The 11,274-nt window shown below is 49.8% G+C and overlaps 1 protein-coding gene across 1 annotated transcript in view; it reads right to left on the reverse strand.

Moving 5' to 3' along the window:
- SLC6A8 (solute carrier family 6 member 8) overlaps nucleotides 1-10,750 on the reverse strand; it is a 35,101-nt gene extending 24,351 nt beyond the window's left edge. The window contains exons 1-4 of the mRNA XM_044443508.1: nucleotides 10,041-10,750; nucleotides 2,819-2,950; nucleotides 2,030-2,282; nucleotides 1,734-1,866 (exon numbers count right to left, since the gene is read on the reverse strand). Of these exons, the coding sequence (XP_044299443.1) occupies nucleotides 1,734-1,866; nucleotides 2,030-2,282; nucleotides 2,819-2,950; nucleotides 10,041-10,332 (810 nt within the window). The 5' untranslated portion in view covers nucleotides 10,333-10,750. The remainder of the gene's footprint in view (nucleotides 1-1,733; nucleotides 1,867-2,029; nucleotides 2,283-2,818; nucleotides 2,951-10,040) is intronic.
- Between the last annotated feature and the right edge of the window lie 524 nt (nucleotides 10,751-11,274).

The following is an 11,274-nucleotide window of genomic DNA, read 5'->3' on the forward strand; positions in this document are numbered from 1 at the left end:
CACCCGCAAGTTCGCTTTGACAACACCGTACAAACTACGTTAGGAAGTGTATTCCCGGCTGCCTGCTTTGAGATTCTTGCCAGTCTTATCAAAACTGTTTACAAAATACTTTGGATGTTTCAATTCAACAAGACTTCCAAATTTGCCTCAGGCAATATTTGGTAGCTGCGCTAGCTAGGAATGTATGCTAGGATTTAGTGAGGCTGACAGGAAAGTTGACTCTCAGTCCTTCAGCAAGAGGTGAAAACCCAGGCATTTTTTCTGGCTAAAAGAACTAACAGCTGAGGCAAGACTCAGTTTGACTAACAGTGACAAACTAGGAGGGAACTCTGGTTCAGGGGACACAAGGAATTGAGGGCCAGGCAAGATGGTGGAAGGTCTTTGTGCTAAAGCAGGGTCTTCAACCGGATTCATATTAACTACCAAAGTGCATGTGTGTATGCGTGTAAGCAAACTTCAGCCTAGGCAGGAGGCTGCAGAGAGCTGAGCCCTTTTGTCCTTACTCCATAACTGCTGCACCCCAAAAATATTGCCAACATCACTAGCGGTGGGGCTGCAAACCTGGAAGCAAACTCAATCCTTAGAAGCAACAAAACAGCCAGAGTACATCAGTTTCAGAGGAAAATATGCAGCCTGGGAAGGGGTTCACTAACCAAATCCAGCCTGCCCATGCTGTGCAATCTGTGGAACTTTTTGTTGTTATTTATATCCCATCATTTCCCTTCCAAGGAATTCAAGGTGGCTTACACCATTCTCCTCTTGCTCTCAATCTTACCCTCACAGCAACAGCCCTGTGAGGTAGGTTGGGCTGAGAGTCTGTATGGCCCAAAGTCACCCAGATGGCTCCATGACTGAGTGGGAACTAGAACCAGGTCACCTGAGTCCCAGGCCTGCACCCTTAACCACTACAGCACACTGGCTTTGTTCTGATTGTATGGATTTGAAAGGACCCGAGTTGCTAGTTTGATGTTAAGGAGGCCTCCTGTAGAAGCCTCAATGGACGGGAAGAGCAGTACCCATTCACAGCAATGGGGATTGTACAGGAGAACTTGCCAGTGGATTGTGCCCCACTTGAATTAGAGAGAGGAATTACAGTATGGATTTTCCACCCTAGGCACCAAAATATTTTAGACCTCTCATAAGCTTGTCCAAATTTGTACACATTTCTATTCCAATCTAGTATCTTTGAACTGCACATCCTGCCTACTGAAACTGCTTCAGCAAGAATGGAAAAGTGGCCAGGCTGAGTTCATGGGGGTGGGCTGGCATAATTTAAATGGCAGCACCCACAAGGCCGTGCACCTAGAGTGAACATGCTGGTGCCCTGTTGCTTATAATGCCACCGCCACCTCTGGCCTGAGGATGCTGCTTGCTGATGCAAGCACTAGCCAACCTGCTCTCTTATGTTTATTATGTTTATTGTTAATTAAAGGCATAAAGAGGCATTACTCTACATCAGTGTCTAGCAGTTACAGCTTTCTTCCCCCGCCTCCCTTTTACTCTAGAGTAAGTACAAGGACCATGATTTGGAAGAACACCCTAGTGTGGGGAGATGGGAGGAATGGCTTTTAGGATGTGGATAGTGCCTCTGCCTTCAGGAAGATGATGATCACCAGCGACACTTGGCAGTCGCCTGCACATCTGCTCTAATTCATCCAATCTCTCTCTCAGTTCCTGAACTATCTGCCCTCCATCCCACCAGCCAGAGTCAGGCTGTCCCCCAGGCCACCTACCTTTCCTGTGGACTTGACACCCTTCCAGACACAGAAGTAGACAAGGACCCAGCAGGCCAGGAGGCAAAGTGTCACCTCCCAGTTGATAGACCCGGGGAACTCCAAGCCTTTTGACAGATGCAGCACCTTGTTCCTATAATCAGGGAGAGGAAGCGTGAGCACTGACTGGGGTGGAGGAGAATACCTTTTCCAGGCAGGGGGTTTTGCTCAGGCTGGCCTAGATGGCCCCAACCCAGACCTTCCCAGGAGGATCAGATAGCCAGAGCAGAACAGGATGCAAATATTCCAGGACTCACTCCCAGAACTCGATGACAGGGGACCTCTTGTCAGAGAGTTCGTCACAGGTAAGGTTGCTGCTGCTGGTGCCATTGGCACAATCTTCATGCCGGAAGATTTCTACGCACTCAAGGGAATTCCAGGGGTTCTGGCAGGTCGACCAGGGCAGAGTGGCTGTGAAAGACTTCACCAGGTAATAGAAAGCCCAGGCAAGCACCATGATGTAGTAGGTGTTGCAATAGAAGACAATCACCATGGAGGCAAATCCCAGTCCTGTTTGAAGAAGTTAAATTACATAAGGAGAGAAGTCAAGGGCAATGAAACGCGTTCTGCACCAGACAACCTGGATTCTGGGATGCATGGTGCCATTAACGGTAACAGAAGTGCAAAGAGGTCTCTCTCAGACCCAGATCAGACTGGCACATTAACTTGGTCAGAGAAACTGGGAAAAGGCTACAGCTAAATGTTCAGACTGAGACCCACAGGTGAAGTACAGGATGCCTGCTCTCGCTCTCATTCTCCTCCTAATGTTCCACAGGAGTTCTGCAAACAGCAGCTGGAGGAGCAAGTTGTTCAGTTCCTTTCTTCCAAAGGTCTCTACCAGGGTTGGCAGCAGCTCCTGGCATCCTTGAACAGCTGCCACAGCCCTGACAACCCAACACGAACCAGTGCTGAAGCTTGCCTTTTGGAAGAAGAAAAAACAAAAACCCAGGGAAGCATCTGCCCCAGGTTGGGGGTGGGGGTAGCATTGGTAATGGGGAAGATAGGAAGAGAAGGACCTGATTGGCTCAAGAAGGGGAACTGCTTACCTTTGAAAAGTGGTGCAACGTTCCATACATTGATGCTCCCGGCTTTCATGAACTGCCCCAAGGAAATTTCCAGGAAGAAGATGGGAATCCCACCAAGGATGGCAATAAGAAGGTAAGGGATGAGGAAAACACCTGTGGCCAGGTGAGCAGCACAAAGTAAGCAACAGACTCATCACTTTTAAATTTCAGCCCCTGAACCTCTCTCCAAAGCTATGGGATTTATGCATGTATCCTGTACTAAAATAACAATTGCAACAGAAAACATCTGTGTGACCCAAATTCTATCATCAGTATCAATATCTGTGGCTTCCTGTCACTTTATGGAGTTGAAACAAACACAACTAATGCCTCTTAATGCCCCCTCCCCTGCATTTCCTCTGTTTAACACAGTCTCACAGTTCCATTTGGAGACATCGTGTTGGCAAGGAAAAACTGCATGCACAAATGGATGCAAAACATATGGGGGAAGGACACCTGCTAGGAGGATGGAAAACAGATAGATGATGGGAATATACTCAAGGCTCTCTTTGAATTCCATCTAATTGTCCATCTCTTTTTATTTCCCAGGGCCAGGAAAGGTCCCCCTTACATCTCTTGTGCTACCCATTTTGGCTACAAAATTTGCACTTCTGTAGGTCGTGTGCCCCAGTCCCGGCCCCTTCTTCAAACAGCCCTCATCCTTCTGTCTGAAGCACTAGCGCACCAGTCCCAGCAGTGATTGTGATTGTGATTGTGATTGACAGGCCCGGGTGTTCCTGGGACAGTGGGTCTCAGTGTGAATCACCTCCAGGGATGCTATTTATATTACAGATCTCTGGGCTATGGGAAGGCCCAAGCACTGCTCCTCTTCCTGCAAATCCCTGGCTAAGAGGATAATCTTGGGATGTAAGATCTTTCCCATGGGGATTAACAGGGCAGTGATTGGGGAACCCAGTCATTCTCGGGTGCTGAAGAAGACTTCCATGTTCTGGTGGATACAATTGTTGTTGCGCACACAGGCCTGCATAAAGTGGAAGGGCTGCAGCAGTGTGTGTGTGTTTGAATGTGACTTAGAGGGCTCACCAAGGAAGCAAACCTACATCGAAGTTCAGGTGTGAGCTCATATGACTGAATACTTCATTTTCTATTCTTTTTCTTTTCATTTAAACCCAGCACACAGAATAATGGCATGCCAGGGGCACAATTCTACCCTGGTTTTCTTCCCAAAATGCTTGTCTTTTATACACAGGAGTAGTGGGTGAGGGTTGTTTTTTTTAAAAAAAGAAAACAATGCATTTAGTCAAGTGAACCCTCACGTGGTTACGCTGACACAAAGGTTTATCACTTCTGTGACAATAGGCTTGAACTGGAGTCTTGACTGCAATCTTTTTCCAAAGGTCCAGAAGAACATTTTGATCCCCAAACAGAAAGATTCACAAAAACTAACAACAGCAACACTCCCACGACTGTCCTTAGCAGTGTCTAAAATCCGCTTGCACAGTAAAATTCCAGCTTGGTTTCAAAGCCAGAACAAGGTGCTAAAAGATGTGAATTGATAATAAATGAAAAGGTTGTCTCTGTAAACATTCAAAGTATATTTCTTATTCTGCAAAATATCTGTGCCTAGCTTCTACATAACTGGAGCTGGGGAGCATGGCTTTCAGAACAGAAAAGGTGACTTTTAATCAGATTTAATCCCTACCACTTTCTTTTACAAGACTATCAACTCTGTAATTTGTGTGTGTATCTTGTGTGTATGGGTATATTTACACAACACATGGTAATTGTTTAAACAGGCATGCCCTCTTGGCAAAGAACTCTGGGAACTGTAGTTCCATGAGAGAGACCTATGGCTCAGCATCATTTCCAAACTACAGTTCCCAGGATTCCTTGGGGAAAAGCTATGACAAATAGTTATGAAACATATATACATTTGGAGTGTATATATGTCTCATGAATTGTCTTTCTATACCATAACACTTCAGTGGCACATTAAAGGAACGGACTTGAGAAGGAGATACATATCTGCTCCTGATCCCATTGATTTTTCACTGAACTATACCTATTTGCATGGGAATGGCTTGAGAATTTTGGCTGCTGCATGAAGAGGCAAAGGTGGAGAAGGAATTCATTGCCAGTAAAGGGAAAATGCAGGAGCAAGGAGAGTGAAAGCACTCCATGACGGGAGAAATGAAACCCTGCAGACAGAAAAGATCGCTATTGTGTAGGGAGTTCACATCTGGGAGTAGTCGGTGACATCTCTCCCACTCTTGCCTTGGACACAGCTTCGTGGAGGGGACCAAGCTGCCTCATGGGGGGAGCTGGTTGCCTTTGGCTGCCCAGCATCAGAGAGACTGAGTCCAAGTCACCCGTTCTCTCGGATGAAGTCATCAGACCCCATGACAAAAAGCAGCTCTGTCCCACTCTGGTAGTTGGCACCAGCTCACACCCACAAGCCTGTTGCTGAAGGACTGAGAAATTAAGCGACAGTTTGCACATGTGAATGGGCCAACACAGAGACTAAACTACAACCAGAACTTTCCTATCATACCACAACGGAGGAAGTTCACACATCCACTGGCATGCTGGGACACACTAGCAAGTGACGGATGTGTGTGTTTCAGCCAGGCCCCCGTTGCATGGGCCTATACTGACTTCTACGCACATGATGCCAACTGGTGGCAGATTAAATCAGGAAAGGTTCCTTGTGTCACTCTCGCTTAGATGGATTATCCCAGCCTTGGAACAAGCCAACCTTCCTCCTCACCCACTTCCCTAGAAAGCACCGGCAAGTTGGGGGAAAAGTCACTCCAGGCCAGTGAGGTTGTCCAGGGAATACCTCTTTGTCTCCTGCTTTGGCCCTCACCTGCCCATGGCCCACTCTGACAGTGCTCTTTAGTCCATATTGGTCCTTCCCCAAGCTTTCTGCTTCCCTCACCAGGGTGCCACCTCCTTCGTAAACCCCCCTTTGACCGCCCAGATAATCTGTCTCCCCTCCTGCCCCTGAACTTCTATCAACTTCAGAGTGTTTTAGAATGGTTTGAACGCTTTTCCTGTCAGGATTGGCAGTCAAAAGAGAGTCACAGTGTTTTTGTCCTGCTCCTTTGACGGCCCAGGGAATTAGATTAATTTCCCAGTGCCCAGGATGGTTGCCGGATAAGCTCAGAACCTTGCTGTCTAATGGCATCAGTCATGTGGTGCTCTCATACAAACACACACCACCTCTAGGCCACTTGCCAAATTCAAGGTTTTGGCAATCCCCGAGGGTGTCAGCTCAAACTGAGTCCATTCAATGAGACTTTATTAACATGACAAGATATACAAGCAGTGTCAAAACAAAGCGGAAGGACAGATCCCAGATCTTTACTGTGGAAAGGGGAAATATCCATCCCATCTAGAAGGTGCCTAGGTAAAGAAGCTGGGGGCTCTGTACTTTTCTTTGGCACTTTGGTTTACACTTTCTATGCCTCTTCTTATGAGACTGAGTACTTTTTCCTTTCTCTCTCTTAAAAAGCAAGCACCAGGGTTAGAATCTGTTGATGCAGTCTAGACTCATCCCCTGCAAAACTATCTGGTGAAGACTGGCTCCAGAGATGCAGCCAGAAGTTTTAACTTTCTGCCGATGCACCTCATGCACAACATTCTTAATAAAAATGGTAAATGTTTGCTTTAAAGTTTCTAGTTTTCAATAAATTCTCAAAGAAAAATGCCAGGGTAAAACCCCTGGAGGGAGCAGTTGATAATACGGTGGGGATCCAAGACTATCTGTGCAATGATGTGCCCTCTGCAGTGCAAGCTGAGCCAACGTACCTGTATTTGGCTTCAAAGCAGTTGTATCTTATTATATATTTTTCTTTACTCCAGGGAGTGCTCAAGATGTCACCCATAGTTATCTCACCCTACCTACCTCATTTAATTTTCACAACAACCCTGTGAGGTGGATTAGGATAAAGAACTGTAATTCGTCCAAGGTCACCAAGTAAGTCTCACATGTCAGAATGAGGATTTGATCCCTGCTCCCCTAGTCCAAGTTCAGCACCACACCAGCTCTGCACAAATACCACAGAGAGCACTTGGCAGGAGGAAGTGTATGCAGAAGTGTCAGCTGGTCCCAGTCATTTTACCAGGGAGCTAGCCTGTGTGTGTGTGCGCATGTGCGGGAGGGAGACTTGTTGCACATTGTATCATTGCAGTTGTGATGACCCATAGTTCAAGAACTCCCTCCCCTTTAAGGCAGGATTCCGACTGCTCTTCTTTTTTCCCCTTTAAAAAACCTAACCCTAGGAGAGGAAAAAAACCCATACTTGGCATGCAGTCCATCGACACTGGGTGAAGAATGGAGTGCCTCTGAGTGTGTTCAGAGTATATGACTCCTAGTTCCTATGTTTTACCTGTGAACCCTGGTTTGGGGAACAGATCCCAGAGCTTGGCTTCAATCCTGGTGATAGCTGTCTCCTGTTTCCATGCACCTTGGCAGGTTTGTCCTTCCCCATGTGCTTTGGCATGTGCTCCAGCATCTTTTTGGGCCAATTAAGCACACCTGAATGGAAATGAATTATGTCTCGCTTCCCACGGACTCCCTCCCTCACTCTGTAGGTTAAAAATGAGCCAGTCACAGAGCTGTTTGTACCAACTATGGCCTGTAGGACAACAGGCAGGGACTGTATTAAGATGTGGCAAGCACAAGCAGGGAGTGCTCGTTGTCTGCTCAGGGTCTCTGCAGATTCGGGCAGCAAGGACTGCGTCAAAGACACCCTTGGCTCACACTCAAGAACAGTTATTTCACACATACGTTTTAATGACTTTTTAGAACTGAACACAATATTCAGGGCTTGTCTGGACCTTGAGGGAAAGCAACGCCTCTGTTTTGGACAGCCAATGAGGCATGGAGATGAGAGTGCCGGAGGAGGGCCAGGGAGACCCAGGTTCAAACCCTCACCTAGCCCCAGGGCTCACTGGGAAACCTTGGCACCTCTCTTTTTCTGTCTTACTTACCCCACAAGGCTGTTGGGAGAAAAAAAGTGGCACTGGATCATATACATGCGCACCATATATGCTACTTTGAGTTCCACGGAGGAAATACAGATACAAATATAATCAGCAAATGAATAGTAGTCCCCACCCTGAGCAACAAGCTAGATGTTATCTCAGCAAGCTTGCGCTTGGAGAATGTGGGGACAGGGAACTTATGGGGGAGTGAACGAAGAAAGAGGTGCTTAATTCCTCTGGTGGCTGCTAACCCTCCTCTGCAAATGCCCCTGCTGGGATCATTCCAGCCTCCCAGCCACGGGCTCACTTCCCATTTGCCAAGGGAGGGGGAAGTAACGTAACAAGTAGAGACAGGTAGAAGGGCAAAGTGCTCTCCACTATTTGCCAGTTCTGCTGCTTGCAGTAAGAAACCACACTGTATTTCTCATAGCACTGATTATCACCCTGAGTCACAGGCTGAAGCAGTCCTCCTGTGAGGGAAGGTGAGAGCTCAAGGGGACAGGGTGAGATCCTGGAGGCTCAGGCTGCAGGGAGGTCCTCCCACACAAGAAGTCTTATGGACATTCATGGAAGCTGTGCAAGAACACAGAGGTGGCACCCTGGGGGAAGCTGCGTGCTTGCTGCGTTCCCGTCCAGTCAATGGGGCCAGCACAGTACTTCCCTGGGGACTGAGTCTCATTTTTAGCAGCAAAAGTAAGGGTGTGTATGCATGCACTCCACTTCAGGCACAAGAATATCTTATCTCAGGCAGGCCCAGGTCTACCCAACATGCCCACGTATCAGTGGGACAGTCAGGGGCACAGGGCATTAAAATGAACCCAGATCAGGCTTAGGAGTCCAGGCTGGAGGGTGTGGGATGGCGCAGACTAGTATGCCAGACAAGGAAGGGTGCTACCGCTGTTTGTGTGGGGATGTCCCATGCTCAGGAGGCGCTGGAGAAATCCGACAAATTTGTGTTCTCCTTGCCTGGTGTGCTGCCCCTTGAGACAACTCCTGCTCACCATCAGCTGGGCACTCCTCTTTATGCACTCCCACCGTAGCTGTTCTCAAACTTGGTAATCTCCAGATGTGCAGTGCTTCAACTCCCAGCATCTTCCAGTCAGGCATTCCAGAAGCTGTAGCGCCCAGAAGGTGGCACCTTCCAGAAGTTGGCATCTGGAAGGTGCCAACTTGGGAACAATGATGCTAGGGTTTAGTCATAATTCCTTTCTCCTTTCCAAGCTGTTGCCCCATGCAAACAGCATTTCCTTCTGCAAGGTGAGGTCTGCAGTGAATTTCCTGCCTAGTTAGAGATGTGTGTGGTGGTGGAATACACAAGGCAGCAGAGTGCCAAGCTGTACCTTCCCCTGCCCCTAAGCATTGCTAGTTGAGGCAGGAGTCTTCCTTCCATATCTGTTCACAGCTCTGCCTTCCACCTGCCTGCGCTCATGTTTCAGTCTGGATAGGAGATGCTGTTCCTGGGTCTTCCATGGAACAGGCTTACTTTCTTTCACCTATTATTCCTTTTTATGGGATAATATCCTTTGTGTGTGCACCTTCCTGGCATCCCACCGCTGGATTCCATCTGTTGCCTTCAGGATTTTAACCTGGCAAGATTCCCTAAGGTTTTTTTTTTACACTGATGTTATGACTCACTCATAACATCAATGTAAACATTCATGTTTTCATTTTTCAAACGGGAGATACTACCCAGTAATCACAGACCTTGGTCTCCACTTTCTCAGTCCCAGATGTTCTTCAGACACATCCCCATAATTGTGTGTCTGGACTTCTGAAATGGGTTCTGGGGCTAACTGCTGACATGCCTGAAAGTCCACTCTGTCTTGTTCTTCTTGGGGGGAATGGGCCTTATCCTTTCCACTAAACCTTAAATTATCCTTCTTCTGTGTGTCCTTGAACAGAGCTGGACTACCCTTTAGCTTAGGATGTTCAGCAGGCAGAAGGTGAAGATGCTTAAGGTCTACCATCTCTTGTTTCAAGGCTGACTGCTTTGCCAGGCTCCCTCCCACTGGGCAGGATCAGGTCGGACTCTGGATCTCCCCTACAAGGAAGAGACCCCTTATGGAGGGTCCCCTGTCCTGGTTTCTCTACGCATCTCACCTGCTCCCCCATGACCATGAGTCAATCCATCCCTTCCTTCTACAGCAAAGCGCAGCTGTCTGATCGCTGCCTGCCCTCACCTGCCTCCTTCCTAGCTGGGTTCCGCTCTGCCCCCTCCATTCCCCCCACCACCACGTGCCGCAGACTTGCTCACCTCCCCCGTTCTTGTAGCAAAGGTAGGGAAAACGCCACACGTTGCCAAGTCCCACAGCGAAGCCCACGCAGGACATGATAAAATCCATCTGCCGGGTCCAGGTCTCCCTTTCGGGGGCCAGCAAGCCCAGGGCCGGCCCGGAGGGGTCGGCGGCCTCCCCTTTGCCCGCGGCGGGGGCTCTCTGCTGGCACATGGCGGCGATGAGGCTCCCCGTCTTTTTGTCTTGCTGTTCCACGGAGACGCTGTAAATGCCGCCACAAGCGCTGCTCTCCGACGAGGCCCCCTTGGCCATGACGCCGGGGGAGACCCCCGAGTCCCGGCCGCCCCACTCCAGGAAGATCGGGCCGATGCTGGACAGCGGGGGCAGGAAGAAGGCAGGGGCGCGCTGAGTCCGCGGAGAGCCCCCGCTTGGAAGGGGCGAGAGGGACGAGGTGGAGCCGGGGGTCTGTGGAAGGGGAGGAACTCGCTGGGGCAGGGACTCGACTCGGGGGTTTCTGCGGCGGCGGCGGCGGCACGGGGACTCAGAAACAATCCACGAAGCACTTGAAGGTCAACCTGAAAAACCTCATGTGGTCAATGGATGCGGGGAAGGGGGCTGCTGGAGGGCGAAGGTCGGTGAAGGCGGCCGAGGGGGCGCCCCCACTGGACCCCGCCCGGAGGCTCAGCCGCGCGTCGCGCAGGAGGGGAGACGGCGGTCCCTGCCCGACTGCGGCGCGCCCGTCCCTCTCGGCTCCCCTCGCGCTTCTGCCGCTGCCGCCGCTGGTGCCGCCGCTCAATCGCCGCCCCTTCGAGGCGGCTGGAGAAGCGCCGCGTGACGTCACGCGCCCGGCCTCCTGCGCTCCCTGCCGCCGCCGTCGCCGGGATTCGCCGCCCGCTGTCCCTCCACGCTCCGGCGCCGCCAGCCGCGGGGAGGGGGCGGAGAGGACGGGTGGTGGTGGGGGGAATGGCCGGGTGCGGTTGCAGCTGGGAGGGGTCTTTCTCTCTTTCCCTCCCCTCCCTCCCCTCCCCACCCCACCCCACCCCACCCCGTGCACCTGTTTCCTGGTGTCTCTCGTGCATAATGTTGTTTGCATTTATTGACTGGGAATATTTTTATCCTGCTCTCCGAAAAGCTATGTTTGGACGTACATTATGTCCAATGTATATGCTTTCATATATAGAGAGAGTGATGCTAATTGGCGGCTCCCAAACAAATTTAGCTGACCGATTAATTACGAGCACGGCACGTCTGCAG

This window comes from Varanus komodoensis, unplaced genomic scaffold (genome assembly GCF_004798865.1).
Source record: "Varanus komodoensis strain SLA01 unplaced genomic scaffold, ASM479886v1 scaffold42, whole genome shotgun sequence".
NCBI lineage: Eukaryota > Metazoa > Chordata > Lepidosauria > Squamata > Varanidae > Varanus > Varanus komodoensis.